Raw genomic sequence first — 16,840 nt, 5'->3', positions numbered from 1 at the left:
ATCGCGCAGCCATAGTGATTGACAGTATGTAGTGCGCATTTGGAAAAGAAGGTGCTCTCCATTTCGTCATGTTAAATTTTTTGGTCAATTATGCCTCCTGAAAATTTGATGGCGGGGAACACATGGGACTTCAAAGGCATCGCGCAAACGTTCTTTACGCGCTGCGGCAACTTTGATCTTGGTTCATTTGCATAGTGCTGCGTGCGCGTAGCTTTGCCGAGTGATCTCCTTCTCAATAATACCTCCATGGTAAAACTAATGCGTCATACCCACAACAGGAATCATTTCAACAACCAGGTAATAGAATGAATACGTTTCAAGATGGACATATTATCCAAAAACAGAAATGAACCGTGACATAATAGTGGATCACCATGGCTTAAGCAAGACACTTACTGTGCACGGCGGTCAGCGGCCAATGCGATTCTATGGAGAACGCAGTGCCGCAACGGACCGTGTTTATTGACGATCCATTTAGATTCCCACTGACAATCACTCACAGGCATCGGAGTTGGATTGTCAAATGACAGTCGTACGACGCAATGATTGCCCGGCTTATCATCACATTGTTTAAGAGTTTTAGAATATCGGTAATATATTAAATGACAACAGCACTTTTAAGACTATACAAAACATAAGTAACATCTATAATGTACATCAGAGATAAAGAGGGGGTGGTACTACATCAACGAAGTATACAAATGTGGTAGATAAAGCATCTAGCTTGCAGAAATAAACAGTAGAAGTAGACAGAAGATCAATGTAAAAAACTGTGCATAATATAGCATAAGGTTTTGCTAAAGTCAATAGAGTAAAAAAATAACAAAAAAAATTTTGTTTTAAATATCAGTGGATGCTATATTTAATAATAACATAACGCACCAGGCCCAAGATTGAACACCATTATAATAGTAATACAATATCCACTGCAGGGCCTCCACATAGTCCTTCACAAGCTGCTCTAGACGTTCTCTGAAAAACAAATAAATGTTCATACGTTTGATACAATTAAGTGTTTGTTTACAATGGCATTCAGAACTGAATTTGAAAGTGTCAAAAGGTATTGATTGTACCAACACTAAGAATCAGAATAACTTCCCTCTATTCTCCCCTATATTTAGTATAGCCATCCAAACATTAAATCACCAACAGAAGTAATTATTAAATGAATATAGTCAGTATAGCTGTAAAAACACTTCGCCAGAAACGCAAGTGGATAGACAAATGTCCACCCCTGATCTTTTTTAACCCAACCCATCCGCATGCATTATCTTTACGAAGGAGCAAATTCAAGGAAGGTCTATTAATGGAGGGTTACTAATAGATTAATGAATTATTATTAGACATTTTATAGTACAGTATATAAAAGAATCTATTTTCATTGTAATTATCAAAAAAATGTTGGTATTTACTGTAGTCCATAGTTAAGATATTGTAGCATCAGAAACACAAATACTCACTCTGTTACAGTTTCCATCTCAAACTTATTTTTGTAATAATCTTGCTTGTGTAATAAAAACTCTTTCTCAAAAACCTCATCTGAAGAGAGTTCTTGGTCATTTTCGGCACCATCTATGAAAAAAAATCAAGAAGGGTAATACTCTAAAAAGTAATTCACCAATTGTGTTTCACAATAATTTTCTAGAGCAACAACAATGAACTGCAATACCGCAATAATGTTCTAATAAGCAATGCTGCACTCAAATAATTTTGGCGGCTTTTGTTATTTTTAAGAGCAGTGCTTATTACACTTTATTGCGAAAATAGGTTGAAAGTATACAGTAGGCTTTATGTACTCTTTTATGAAAAGAAAAAATGATGATCCCAAAATGACAAAAATCATCATTCTGTTGCTGCGTTGGTCATTTTCAGGGTGAAGGAGGGGGTAACAGTAAAGAGTATTGTGAAGGCGGGGTAACAGAAAAGAGTATGTTTTGTAATCTTGTAAATTTTATAAAAATAATAAATGACCCCTTATGATCAGTTGATATGTTATTCATATAAGTATGTTAAAATAACTTGTTCAGATCCTTGGGTACGATGAAGGTGCTTTAACTTCTGGTCAATTTTTATTTCTTTTGCACTGACTGCCAACCCACTTAGCATGAACGCTCGACTTGTTCACAACTGGAGTTAGGCTACACCAGGCTCATGTCAAGCTCATGAAAAAGTGTGAACACAAGCTGAAGCATTATACATCTGTTGGAATGATCACAATTGATTTTTAACATAATAAATTGTATAATTGTCATACTTACCCTCTGCAACTTGGGGCTTTGGAATCTCCTTTCCAAAGAAGTCAACTTCTGCAGCTGCTTCTGCTCTTTCAACAGCAATCAGTTCAAATGCATTCCCATTTTCCTTCTGAAAATGATTATCAAATTTAATGTTTATTGTGGAAACATGCAGCTGCAATTAACTTGATGCTGGTTACTCTCCTTGTGCAGGTGAACAAGACAATTTATCAATAATTGTTTCTTTCACCCAGAACAACAAACTGGTACCTGGTAAGATGTGAATTAAATGCAGGACTTGGAATTGTCACCAAGGAGCAGAAGATGAAGTATTACCAAAGAGTATAGAATTGCAAGTGGTCCGACTGCCCACAAGGCAACGTTAGAAAAGTACTACCAAGAGACATGGCCGAGGGCACCCTATTAGAATTCAAATCGAGAATGCCCTCGAGATAGAATTGCATTTCAACAAAACCCCAAGAGCCGGACCGCTTGCAGTTCTAAACTAACACACTGCAAACATCCTGCCAACCTTCACAAACCTCCTGCAAACCCTTGTGCACCCACTGTAAACCTCAGCAAACCTAGTGCAAACACTTAAAAAAACCCTGTACACATTGCAAACCTACTGCAAACCACCTGCAAACCTAGTACAAACCCATGAAAACCCTGTACACCCTGCAAACCTTCTGTAAACCTCAGCAAACCTAGTGCAAACAATTGGAAACCATGCACACCTCCTGCAAACCCTGTAAACCTTGAGCAGCAAACCTAGTACAAACACTTGAAAGCCCTGTAAACCTCATGCAAATCTTTGCAAACATCCTGCAAACCTTGTAAACCTAAGCAAACCTACTACAAACCCATGAAAAACCCTATAAACCCTGCAAACCTACTACAAACCATGTAAAATACTATAAACCCTGTAAACCTCTAGCAAACCTATTGCAAATCTTCTGCAAACCCTATAAACCTCCGCAAACCTACTGCAAACTCTGTCCAATTCTTTTCATTAAAGCTAATAACTTATAATATTCAATTATATTCTTAGAGCCCCAAGCTCAATGGAGTCTAAGAAAAGAATTTTTTAAACAGTGAACATAGCTTCCTTTTTACTTGAAATCAATATTTATCTATATTTTAGTTATTTTTATAATACACTGATTGGTAGTTAGCAAGATACATAAAAGTAAAGCAAGTTGTTTACCTTTCTTAGTACTTTCTTCTTTTCTTCTACTCTTTTACTTTTCCATGCATCTTCACTGCCCTTCTTACTTTCTAAAAAGCTGTAGTCCACAAATATGTTCTCAAAATTTTCTCTATCAAACTGAAATATAAATATATGTAACTGAAATATTGATAGACAGTAAATTATACTCTTTCTTAGTTTAAGATGCATTTTTGTTAAGTAAATCATTGGTAAGGATGTTTCTTTGCAGTCTAACGGCAGTAGACCTGAAGAACTAGGCTGAGGCTGAAGCTGTTACATTAAACACTCCATTCGATATCTGCATGTATCTACTTAATGACGCTGCCTCAACGCCGGTTGGTGGAATACCTGTTCTGAAGCAGCATTGATTTCATTCATTGCGTACATAAGAATTAATTCTTTTTGGTTGATACTTAAAACAACCAACATTACTGCTGTTCATTTACAGTATCTCTGATTCTGGCCACTTTGTATCCTATGGAAAAGGCACGATACCAAATATGTGACCATTACCATTATTATGGCAGACACTGAACTACTCTAAATACTACGAACATAGCAAGGCACTATTTAAATACATTACAAACACATTACATTGGATCAATGAGGTGATTGTGTGTTACCTTGGAGAGATACTGAAGGTATATATCAAGTCTCTCTAAATTCAACTCGCCACCCTCATTTATGAACCCTGTCAAAATAAAAATTTAATAAAACTCAAAACTATAATATTTCAGAGTAAATATATCTTGTGGGCTAATTGTTCCATAATATTTGTTTGTCAAAAGAGCTAAAAGATAACTGATTAATACAGTTTGTAACTTTGGTATTTGAATAATTAACAGTCAGACTTAAGGCCTGTTTATACTTCAACGATAATGATAACGATAAAAAAGCTATAAAGCGATTGTTGATATAGAAAACAAAAGAAATAAGATAAGTTTTTACACTAGAACGATTCGATAACGATTTATCGTGTATACGATAACAAAATATTTTAACAAATCAAATCAAAACGATAAAATCGTTGCTACTACAGTACTACGATTTTAATGTTTTTCCATGATTATGACGTCATCTGATTTGATTTGTCAAAATATGTAGTTATCGCATAACTGATAAATCGTTATCGAATCGTTCTAGTGTAAAAACTTCAATTTCAAACTTCTATTTTCTATATAAACAATTGCTTTTTAGTTTTTTTATCGTTATCGTTATCGCTGAAGTATAAACAGGCCTTTAAAGCCCTATCTAGATTACACAATTTTCTTTGACTAAAAACTGCAGTTTGCCATAGTAATGATATCTGGACAGGGCTTCAGGAACTTTTTTTTATATATTTACAATATTACGATACTTTTTGTTCAATCCCACTGTAGCACCGGCATTCAGTGGCGTAATGCCTATTCGCACTCATGCAGCAGTCCGCAGGGCCCCGAATTCTTAGTGCCCTGAAGGGGCCCTACCCATAGGTTCCTCGATCTAGCACCCTGACCAAAAAGGACTTTGTTGATAAATAACACTATAATCTAACCATTAATTAGTTTAAGGAATAGGAGTAGTTTAGTCTCATTGTTATTATTGTTATTATGATTATTATTTTTATTGTTATTATTTTATTGTTATTTGTATTTTCTCAGTTGGCCTATATTTTTTCTCTGTAAAGCGCATAGGGGCAATGTGCAATATGCGCTATATAAATGTATCATTATTATTATAATGTGTCTGAAATCGACTGTAGGGCATATATCATATTATAACGATTCGGGGGCCCCCTCTCGGCCCAGGAGGACCCCACCAAATTTGTGAAAAAAAAAAAATTTTAAATGGAGATAAAGAGAAAACTATATTCACAATTTTAAGTCTGTGTGAGTGCCTTTTCCGGCCATTAAGACGTGCCATAATATATTTTCTTATCTCAGCCCAACAAGGGTGCAGGCAACAGGATACGTGTGTGTCTGAAATCGACTGTAGAACATATCATACTATATCTAGTGGCGAAATAAAGGGTGAGTGGGGTGGGGGAAGAGCTGCCGGCCCGGGCACCACTAAATTTGTCAAAATATTTTTTAACTGGAGATAACAACAAAATTATATTCACAATTTTATGTCTGTGAAGTTCCATTTCCGGCCATCTAAAGGTGCTATATTCATAAATTTTCTTACTTCAGCCCCATTCATGGTGGGCCTGAGGTGGTATAGACTCAACTGTGAAAGTCCCTCCCTGGTCTCAATTTTCTGGATCCATATATCATTTATTCGTCGTTAAAACCTTTTAGAATAACAATGCACATCTAAAGTTAAACGATGGAGTTGGTGACCGGGACCCAAAAAGAGCCCCCAGTTTCAGAAATACACAGGGCCCCGGCCCCATCGTTACGCCACTGCCAGCATTCTAATCCCACTGTAGCACTAACATTCCAATTCCACTGGAGCACCCACATTATAAAATACCTCTGTCGTACCTACATTCCAATCCCACTGCAAGTACTAGCATTCCAATCCCACTGTAGCACCAGCATTTCAAACCTACTGTAATACCTACGTTCCAATCCCTACATTCCATTCCCACTGTAGTAACCACATTCAAATCTCAATGTAAAGAAGTACCAGCATTCCAATCCCACTGTAGTACCCACATTCACATCCCACTGTAGTACCCACATTCACATCCCACTGTAGTACAGGTACCCACATTCACATCCCACTGTAGTACCCACATTCACATCCCACTGTAGTACCCACATTCACATCCCACTGTAGTACCCACATTCACATCCCACTGTAGTACCCACATTCACATCCCACTGTAGTACCCACATTCACATCCCACTGTAGTACCCACATTCACATCCCACTGTAGTACCCACATTCACATCCCACTGTAGTACCCACATTCACATCCCACTGTAGTACCCACATTCACATCCCACTGTAGTACCCACATTCACATCCCACTGTAGTACCCACATTCACATCCCACTGTAGTACCCACATTCACATCCCACTGTAGTACCCACATTCACATCCCACTGTAGTACCCACATTCACATCCCACTGTAGTACCCACATTCACATCCCACTGTAGTACCCACATTCACATCCCACTGTAGTACCCACATTCACATCCCACTGTAGTACCCACATTCACATCCCACTGTAGTACCCACATTCACATCCCACTGTAGTACCCACATTCACATCCCACTGTAGTACCCACATTCACATCCCACTGTAGTACCCACATTCACATCCCACTGTAGTACCCACATTCACATCCCACTGTAGTACCCACATTCACATCCCACTGTAGTACCCACATTCACATCCCACTGTAGTACCCACATTCACATCCCACTGTAGTACCCACATTCACATCCCACTGTAGTACCCACATTCACATCCCACTGTAGTACCCACATTCACATCCCACTGTAGTACCCACATTCACATCCCACTGTAGTACCCACATTCACATCCCACTGTAGTACCCACATTCACATCCCACTGTAGTACCCACATTCACATCCCACTGTAGTACCCACATTCACATCCCACTGTAGTACCCACATTCACATCCCACTGTAGTACCCACATTCACATCCCACTGTAGTACCCACATTCACATCCCACTGTAGTACCCACATTCACATCCCACTGTAGTACCCACATTCACATCCCACTGTAGTACCCACATTCACATCCCACTGTAGTACCCACATTCACATCCCACTGTAGTACCCACATTCACATCCCACTGTAGTACCCACATTCACATCCCACTGTAGTACCCACATTCACATCCCACTGTAGTACCCACATTCACATCCCACTGTAGTACCCACATTCACATCCCACTGTAGTACCCACATTCACATCCCACTGTAGTACCCACATTCACATCCCACTGTAGTACCCACATTCACATCCCACTGTAGTACCCACATTCACATCCCACTGTAGTACCCACATTCACATCCCACTGTAGTACCCACATTCACATCCCACTGTAGTACCCACATTCACATCCCACTGTAGTACCCACATTCACATCCCACTGTAGTACCCACATTCACATCCCACTGTAGTACCCACATTCACATCCCACTGTAGTACCCACATTCACATCCCACTGTAGTACAGATACCCACATTCACATCCCACTGTAGTACCCACATTCACATCCCACTGTAGTACCCACATTCCAAACCCAACGTAGCACCACATTCCAATCCCATTATAGTACCAGCATTTAATAAGCCATTGAAGTACCTACATACATTCACAACAGCATTTATATAGCGCTACTTCATGAAGATCAGAGCGCAGATCAGAAGTGTGGACTACAGTTAGCTTATACAGTAATTTTCTTCTCCACTAAGGGTCTCTTCGTGTCTGAGCTACCTCATAAACTGACACCAGCCACTTTCTTCTGTCCACAACAGGGGCTGTAGGGACCAGGGTAACCCCCTACTCTCGTCTCAAAAAATGTACTGGGTTCTTTATAGTGCACATGAGCCAATTTTGTACACTGGGCCTACAGTTTATAGCCCTTATCCGAGAAGACTTGTTTCATCTCCGGAACCATAGGCGAGTGTGCCATTTGAAACAGCGCTGATATTATAGCTGAGGTTGTGGTGCCCCTGCTTTATCCGCTCTGCCATTCAACTCGCGACCTTCCAATCCCACTGTAGTTACTGAATTCCATCACCAAATAACTGTAGTACATATATTTGGACAGATAAAAAATTACTAATAAGAAAGTACTGATACCAGGAAAAAATGAGTACTGACCCTTCAAATCGGAACCAACTTCCATGTAAGATTTGAAAAGCAATGGCAAAGCATCATGGTTAATATGCAAATCAGGCAAATGTGGAACAAAGTCATTCCCAACAAGGAAGCCCATGAACACCCAGTCATCAATCACATTCTCCAGATCATACCACTCAAATTTCTATAAATTGAATTTAAAAGGGAATATGTTAGCAGTGATACCAAGTGAGAATGCATGTTGAACAGCCTAGACTACAAACATGGCATTAATTTTGTGTGTGATTACAATATGAGGCTTGCCATCCAAAAACCAGTTTACTGTCGCTAGATGTTAAACTGAATAATTAACATAGAATGTGGCAGTATTGTATACTTTAGTACAGAGAACCTGTAATACTTTTACAAATAATTTTGGCAATTAGTAAGTTGATTGCAGCAAATGACCCATCATTTTAAAGCTAATAATAATGTGGAGAATATAAATATATTAAAACTTAATTTTCCTTTTTGGTCACTGATGCTGGTACCTAAGAGACATTTCCAAATAATAACTTGTTAAATTAATATTTTTATTGAAAGGATTAAAAATCATCATCTCATAACAGGGCTCGATTTAGTACTAGCCCGGCGTACAATGTCTAGTAAAAACCGCTCCGGGCTAGCCTATTTACTCCTCATGTTGCCCGGTTGTCTAGTGGAGAATTAGCAAGAAAAAACATTTTCTTAAAAAAAAAAAAAGGAAAAAAAGCGGAACTTTCGAGACAATCCCTGCACAGGAGGTACCGTAGCCCAGAGAGTACACTCTAGCTAGCTTACAGCTCTCCACATGCGTGAGTGTTTAATTATTAAGATGATCCCCAAGTCATTCACCAACCACTACAGGAGGATGGCACGTTATCTTTCTCTCAATATGAAGATCGTTTGATCGTTCAATCTGGTTAATTTCGGTAGTTAGAACATTTAATTTAATGTACTACCTTATATTCATATTATTTTCTCATAATGATATTTTGAAAATGTTCAACTTTTAATAATAAGTACTTCAATGCTATAGGTAGGCTAGGCTAGCCTAGGCCCTAGGCCTAGGTCTTGTCTAGGTCTATGTAGCCTAGCCTTGCCTAGGTTAGGTAGCCTAATCAAGATTTATTGCCATTGGGGGTGAGTGACTTGAGACCTAAATATTTAACAGATGCATTGGTTTGATTGATTTCTGGGCCCTTTGTTAAATATTAGAAAGCCAAAGTTATAACCAGGGAGATGTAAGACATACTCATCTGTCCCTGTTATAACCAGAGTCGATTTTGCAGCATGGGTGATTTTTTTTATTTATTTATTCAACAATATTTTGAGAGGATAGCTCAAACAGCAATGCTACAGAAATTATGAAATTGCAAATCAACCTTCAAATTTAATTGTCGCTAATAAATATTTAGAAACAAAATTTTGTCCTGTCTGTGGGCTAGTAAAATATTCTGTGGGCTAGTAAAATCTCTAGTAAACTAGCCCAGTGGGCTAGTTACCAAAAAAAGTTAGGGCAAGCCCTGCATAATTGTATTTTGATTTTTTGAAATTAAGTTGAATGAAATGATGTATAGACCTCACCTTTAAAGGCTCAAACTCAGCATCTAGATACTCTCTAAGCAGAGACAGATGCAGTAGATGGAATGTGGTCTCTTCGGCTGATGTTGGGCGCTTCTTTTCTGCCTGCTTACCAAACCGCACTTCCTCTCGTAACAATGAGAAATGAGGCTCATGAGTGATAAGGCCAAGCATAATCTTTAAAAGTAACAAAAAAAAATTTTAGGAACAGATCTGATAGTAAGAAACCAAAGGCAACATAATAATGGTTAAACAAAACTATACATTATAGTTCTGCCAAAATCACCTAGGTAAAAAAAAAAATTTAAAAACAATTTTACTGACAAATAAAAAATGTAAAGCCTAGTAGTAGGCCTCATTTAGGCCCTTGCTTAAGATCTAGTTGCAGGGTCATATATATAATGCAATGTTGTGAAATAAAGTACTGTAAAATATTAGATTAGTTAATGCTTAATTATATTTATTTGAATGAGGTAGAAATACAACATTCTTTTTGGGAGATTTTATGGCATCGGCAGACATATCTGACATGATAAAAATTAAGCTTGAAAATTAGAGTCGGTGGCAAATCTAGGAATTCAAAATAGAGGGGGTCCAGGGAGAGACTTTCACAGATGGAAGACCTAGACCACCTCAGCCCCACCATGGTTGGGGCTGAGATAAGAAAATTTATGATTCTGGCACCTCTAGATGGCCAGATTTGGCACTTTCAGACTTAAATTGGAATATAATTTTCCATTTTTTAAATAATATTGACAAATGTTGGAGGCTCAGGCCTACGGGGCCCCACCTGAATCCACCACTGAGAGTTAAATACAACTTAAAGATTTGAAAGTTTTAAAATTTAAAAGAACAGAAAAATGTAAAATATGAATTTATTATGACTACAGTACTTACCAAATCTGCATCTAGACCATATAAACAATGCCGTGTATTAGGATCATAATTTTGATCACTTTTTTCGCTGCGAATAAAATCCATGATCTTGTGTTCTCCTTCACCTGGGGTCTAAAAAGTTATTAAAATTGATAATACCCAAATTATTGAAGTTGTTAATCATGCCATTTTATATTAATATTCATACAACAATAAGCCTATTCGTGGTTTGAACTGTGCATGCGTGTATCTAGTTGTATCCACGGTCAAACACGGAGATCTCTGCATTTGGTAACACTACGCTTGACCGCCAAACACGGAAATCTCTGTGTTTCAGGTTTTTTTACGGAATCCAATAGATGGGGTAATTACTGACATGTACTAACAGTTTTAACACTATTATTCAGTCTGGACCGCAAGTATTTTACTATTTGTTTGTTTACATTAGCATAGAGCGGTATTGATTTACTTTCACGAAATTGCGATTATCTCAGCTTCATTGTGCGAAATTGCGAAAGTCTCCAAAAGTGAGTCATTTTCATTTTACTGTTACGGGTCACAGATTGTGATTAGAATATAGTGTTTGGTACCATTGTAGAGATAAAATCTTTGTAGTTCTTGTAGTATTCACTACATGTTAATCTGATCACATACGCACTCTCAACGATTTTCGCAAGTGTTAAAATTTTCTAAAAAGTCTGGCCGTGGCTGATACTATTTGTTCAAAGCTCTGGCAGTCAGAGTGTTAAACATCAAAAAAATGACCAAACAAATTTTGACTTATAATTATACATCATAGTTCCAAGAAAAAGTGAACAATTAGAATGAAATATGGAAATATTTTTTTCCAATATTACTGACATATAGTATAAATTAAATAAACATAAAATCTTGAATAAAAAAATACCAAACCTCATGGCCTGACAAGTAGATCCTAATATTCTGCCAAAGGGGGTCAGAAGAGACCTTTTGGGATATGAAATACTGCAGATGACTGTGAAGTCGCACCATGAATGGTGTACCTGGTGTGATGCAGTTTGAGTCAAAGCGCTTCTCATCCGGTAATTTCTCTCCTTTTGCTAAAGCTTGCTTCTCTTGTTCCTCCGATGCTTTTGCAGTCCTATAGAATAGTGGTTATAACTTTTTTTTAAATAAGCTTTTTTGAAGAAAAAAAAGTAGAATGCTGACGCTCGTATACTAGTTGGAAGTACCATACAACTTCTGCAGTACCTTGGGAAAAAAACGGCAATGGTGGCCAATAAGGAATTGAATATAAAATAGACCTTATGTGTATGTGGCACCTGCATACATTTCAATACTTCTTATGTTATAAGAATTTACCTAGGGTTTCAATCATCAAACAAAAGCTCCTTATTACAGTACTTCAAAACCATCAGTTACAAAGTATTTGCGTCACATGGTCAAACAATTAAGGATTTCCACATGAATTCAAATGTTGCAGTTATTCTCTCTTCAATGCAATTTCAATACACTCTTTCTTCAAAATGTAGCATTTAAAAATCAGCATTTGTTTATGTAGTTAATTGTAGTGTACAAGAAACAAATCATTTAAAATATAAAAAACAATTTACCACATTGTTTTTTTTTTCATTAAGAGCCACTGGATCTCAAAATAGCTTGATAGATAGTTGGCACAAGATAGAAGCTATATTATCTTATTACTTATTGTGCAGGACTTGTTAAATGTACTCAAGTTGATTTAAGACAGCCTAAAAGGTGCGAGTAACCTTACAATGCTTAACTGAAAGGATTACCATTTTTAAGTATACTTCAAAAAAAAAAATACAACTTCACCTGTACTGTAATTAATTAAATAATCAATTAAGAACCCTTCATGTTATATTACCTAAACCGGCGTCCTCTCTGTTGGTTCATTTTAGCCCGAGGGGCACAACCATCAATAGCCATGTAAAATACCTTCCTTGGTTTGATCAATCGGAACAACACCTGAAACACAATACGCAAACCTTAACACAGACATTTTTAAATAAACCACTTGGGTAAGGTCTGTAGTATACTATGCGTAGCGGCTTTTTTTAAGATTTTGGGCTACTGCGCCCTCAGTTTTGAAAGTAGGTTAAAATGAAGTCATTTTTGTTTACATGTAGTGGAGCTATGATAGTGAAGCAAGCAAACATGTATTTAACTACAGTAGGACATTGCATGAATGAAAAAGAACAAGGTTGGCGCTATGATTGGTAACAAGTTGTTCAGGAACTAGAGGACGGACAGTTGGTAATCGTTATTTGACTGATGAGTTGAGCTGGGTCTCCATACAATCGTTACACAGTCGCTACACGTTTTTCACTGCAATTCTTGCACCGCATGGCTGTCCCTGATGCAATCGGGAATGCTCCCTGAATCGAATGACCAATCAGCATTGCCAAAGAAGTCGGCGATAGCGTGTAGCGATTTTTATGAAATTGTAATTGTTAATTACACCATTTTTGCAACTACTGTACCACTGGGGGACTTCCAAAGGCCTGCCTAGGCATTTCGCTCTACGTAGTTACTAGTGTTTACTGTGACTGGTGCACAACCTTGCTGTTGTAGAGGCCTAGGCTAGTCTTTGAAAACAAAATGCCAAAAAAAAAAAAACTAGAGGTCCATAAAACCTTTTTGGTTGTTAAGTACTCAAAAAAAGATATGTCTGGATAAACAAAATTTGCTCAAGCTAGGCTGGTGGACATCCCCCAGTGAAAAGTTGCTAAACGTTGGTGGTGCTGTTTCAAAAGAGACTTGATAAAATGGTGCATACAGTATCTGTTGGTTTTCAGGGAACCACAGCCATACACAGTACACACACAGACACAGCTACACAGTGTACACAGACACACATACATGCACCAACAAGCAATAGAGTTAACGCACATGCCTAGAATACTGTATCATAGAATTATATTATAGGATTCCTGCTTAAGAATATGTACTCTTTGGCTGATCGTTAAAGTCAAGCCTCCAGAGGAAAAAAAATTTTTGAAACTGGGGGGAAAGGGGCATAACCGCCCAATTTTACACCTTTATTTTAAGTATTCAAAAATCTGTATCTCGTTCACTGTTCCCCAGTTCTTCGTCAAACAACTTTTTTCTGTCTTAGAAAAATCAGTTCTACAACATATAAAAAAAATTTTTCCTCCAGAGCCTGACTTTAAGTTATTAAGGAATGAAACAGTTTAATCTAGTAGAAGCACTTAAACCGCTAGGTTGGCCATGTGACGTATAGTGCATATCAATTGTAAACAGGCAGCGCGAGTGACGCTCAGTAATAGGTTGGCCATGTGACGTATAGTGCATATCAATTGTAAACAGGCAGCGCGAGTGACGCTCAGTAATAGGAAAACGTGTTTCTGCTGTAAAGCACATAATAAAAAATTTTTTTTAACTATTATTTTTTCCGGAAATTTACACTTTTTCGTGGCGGCGGGTGCACCAATTGGCCAAAAATAAAATTTTATTTTTATTCGAAATCATCAATATTTGCAGTCGGCGGGTTTGCTAAACAAGGTATAAAAAAGTCTCGCCCAATGGTGGGCGGTTGTTCTTCGCAACCATAACATTACCCTTTCCTATATTTTTACACTGATCTTCATTTTTACACAAATTCTCTAGAGTAAAGGCCAACTCAGACAGCGTCGTACGGCGCAGCCCGACAAGATTAAACGTCAGGGACAGTCTTGAGCCATTGTGAGAATTATTGAACATGTTTAATATTCTACAACCTAACTGCCCGACACAAACCATCGCGTCTGCATTTAACTCACACAAACCCGACGCGATAACAAATCACATTGAGCTGTGTCCTACAACGCTGTCTGAGTTGGCCCTAATACCCAGTATTATGTCACGTGACTGGCTGCAAACAAACCTCGAGAAATGTGTCTATTTATTAATAGAATATTCTGCCACACTAGGTACTGTAACTACATATTGTAATAAATTTAGTAGCACATACAGGATTTGGTAGCAGGTCAAATGGCAATAAACCAAAATGGCAATGACCAAAACGGCAATGAACCAAAACGGCAATGACAAGTACTAAAATGGCATAGACCAGGAAAAGGAGTGAAATCAATGCCAGCGGGCGCAGGCAACAGTTACAATTTTCTGAATCGTTTTAAAATTGTCCCGATAGGCCAATTGAATATTGCCATGGGCTATTTTCCCACTTTCAATTATTATTAATTATTATTATTATTATTATTATTATTATTATTATATTTTTATGACATAAATTGTTTAGCCTCATTTTGTCTGTATTTAAGTTTTATTTTTTCTTATGTTTTACTGCTTTATATTCCCCCCCCCCCCAATCTTTTTAATATTGAATTTGTATGACTATTTTTATTATTATTATTAGTATTATTATTACTGTATTATTGTTAATGATATTATTGCTGCTGCTATTTAGCCTAATTTTTACCGTATTTAATCGTAGTACACTTTCATGTTCATAATTAGTTTATTTTTTCGCATTTTTACTTTTATGACATATAATTAAACAATTAGCATCGTTTTGGTCTTGCCGTTTTGACTTATTGCCGTTCTGGTCAAAAAGTGTGGCCGTTTCGGTTTTTTAATCAATCTGTGTTTCACTACATTTTTTCTCTGTTCATTTATTGTACGGTATGGAGTTTTATAACACTGTACCTCAATGTAATGGCATATGTCACTAAATATCTTTTCTTCTGTGATTCTAAAATGAACATTTCCATCGTCTGGATGAGAACATGTATGAACAATGCCATTCATATCAAAATAAAGGTTATCAAATTCAGGAATCTAAGGAGATAAAAAAAAAAACACATTTTAAAGATAAAGTAAATACCACATGTAACAAAAATTCACTAGTTACTAAATCTATCTAAGCTATTATCCAAGGCCAAGGAAGAGCAATTTAAAATTTATATGATATTGGTCAATTGATGTTAAATTGAAATCACACTGGGATAATAAGGGCAACATGGGGGCACAAGCATGGCAGAGCACAGCAAAAATTGGTTAATAAGGTTAGTTAGTCTAAAACAGACTAGGCTTTGCTGGTGAATCAGTTCATCAATTTTCCTGATCTTTAAATTAAGCAATTCATACAAATACATGCTAACACGTACTGTACCCATCCATGGCGCTAATGCACTTTCGCACCTAACATTTAATTCTTAATTTTTTTACCTCAACGTTCTTCTCACACTCACAATATAATTAACAAACATTTTCACCTGATTTAACCACTCACAAAATACCTTTTTCAACAAATAAGTACAACGAATCTGTGTTCACTAGCACGACGAGCGGCTGCCATTTTGCAATCATTAAGGAATTGCCAGAACTTTTAATTCTTAAAGTTTTCACCTCAATGTTCTTCTAACAGTCACAACATATAATTAACAAACATGTTCACATGATTTAACCACTCACAAAGTACCTTTTTCAACAAATAAGCCCACAAATACAGTAAGTACAGGGAATCTGTGTTGGCTAGCACGACGAGCGGCTGCCATTTTGCAATCAGTAAGAAATTGCCAGAATGTCTGAGTTTGCAGCATGAAGTTTTTTGATTAAATGTTTATGAAAACTTATCTATTTGCCATATTGTATGTCATTCTTCATATTGTATGGTGCTGTTGTTTGACTACGTGTGTTCACATGAAATTCACACGTACAATAATTACTTCAAAAATTAGTAATGATCCAATTGCGTACACAGATCGAAAAATAGGGCCTAGGGGCCTAAATCCAGAAAAACAACTAATAAAGCCAATGATAAACGTCGGTTCGATTAACCTCGATTACAACAAGAAAGTTCAAAAAGATGGTACTGCATGATGCCACATTTTGTTGTTGGATGTTTCATGGGAAAATTCCAATTAAAATTATAAGACTGGCCTTTAATGGGTTCAAAACTTAAGAATTGACTCAAGCGCGGAAACCCTGTATCAACCTATACTTATAAAGGTATCTTTTTGTTGAAAAAATGTACTCTATGAGTGGTTGAATCATGTAAAAATTTTTTATAATTATGTGTTGTGACTGTGAGAAGAAAATTGAGGTAAAAAGATTAAGAATTAAAAGTTAGGTGCGAAAATTCATTAGCGCCCCCATCCATATATATATATATATATATATA

At 37.0% G+C, this 16,840-nt stretch overlaps 1 protein-coding gene across 1 annotated transcript in view; it reads right to left on the bottom strand.

Moving 5' to 3' along the window:
• Positions 1–16,840, bottom strand: part of LOC117114213 (5'-3' exoribonuclease 1-like) — a 50,303-nt gene that overhangs the window by 32,415 nt on the left and 1,048 nt on the right. The window contains exons 2-12 of the mRNA XM_033257807.1: positions 15,364–15,495; positions 12,563–12,663; positions 11,608–11,815; positions 10,717–10,827; positions 9,823–9,996; positions 8,239–8,401; positions 4,068–4,135; positions 3,442–3,561; positions 2,259–2,364; positions 1,461–1,572; positions 883–972 (exon numbers count right to left, since the gene is read on the bottom strand). Coding sequence (XP_033113698.1) covers positions 883–972; positions 1,461–1,572; positions 2,259–2,364; positions 3,442–3,561; positions 4,068–4,135; positions 8,239–8,401; positions 9,823–9,996; positions 10,717–10,827; positions 11,608–11,815; positions 12,563–12,663; positions 15,364–15,495 — 1,385 coding nt within the window. The remainder of the gene's footprint in view (positions 1–882; positions 973–1,460; positions 1,573–2,258; positions 2,365–3,441; positions 3,562–4,067; positions 4,136–8,238; positions 8,402–9,822; positions 9,997–10,716; positions 10,828–11,607; positions 11,816–12,562; positions 12,664–15,363; positions 15,496–16,840) is intronic.

The sequence above is a fragment of the Anneissia japonica genome, unplaced genomic scaffold, assembly GCF_011630105.1.
Source record: "Anneissia japonica isolate Jap-2015-1 unplaced genomic scaffold, ASM1163010v1 scaffold1525_len913038_cov183, whole genome shotgun sequence".
NCBI lineage: Eukaryota > Metazoa > Echinodermata > Crinoidea > Comatulida > Comatulidae > Anneissia > Anneissia japonica.
This window is presented reverse-complemented; position numbering and strand designations above follow the sequence as displayed.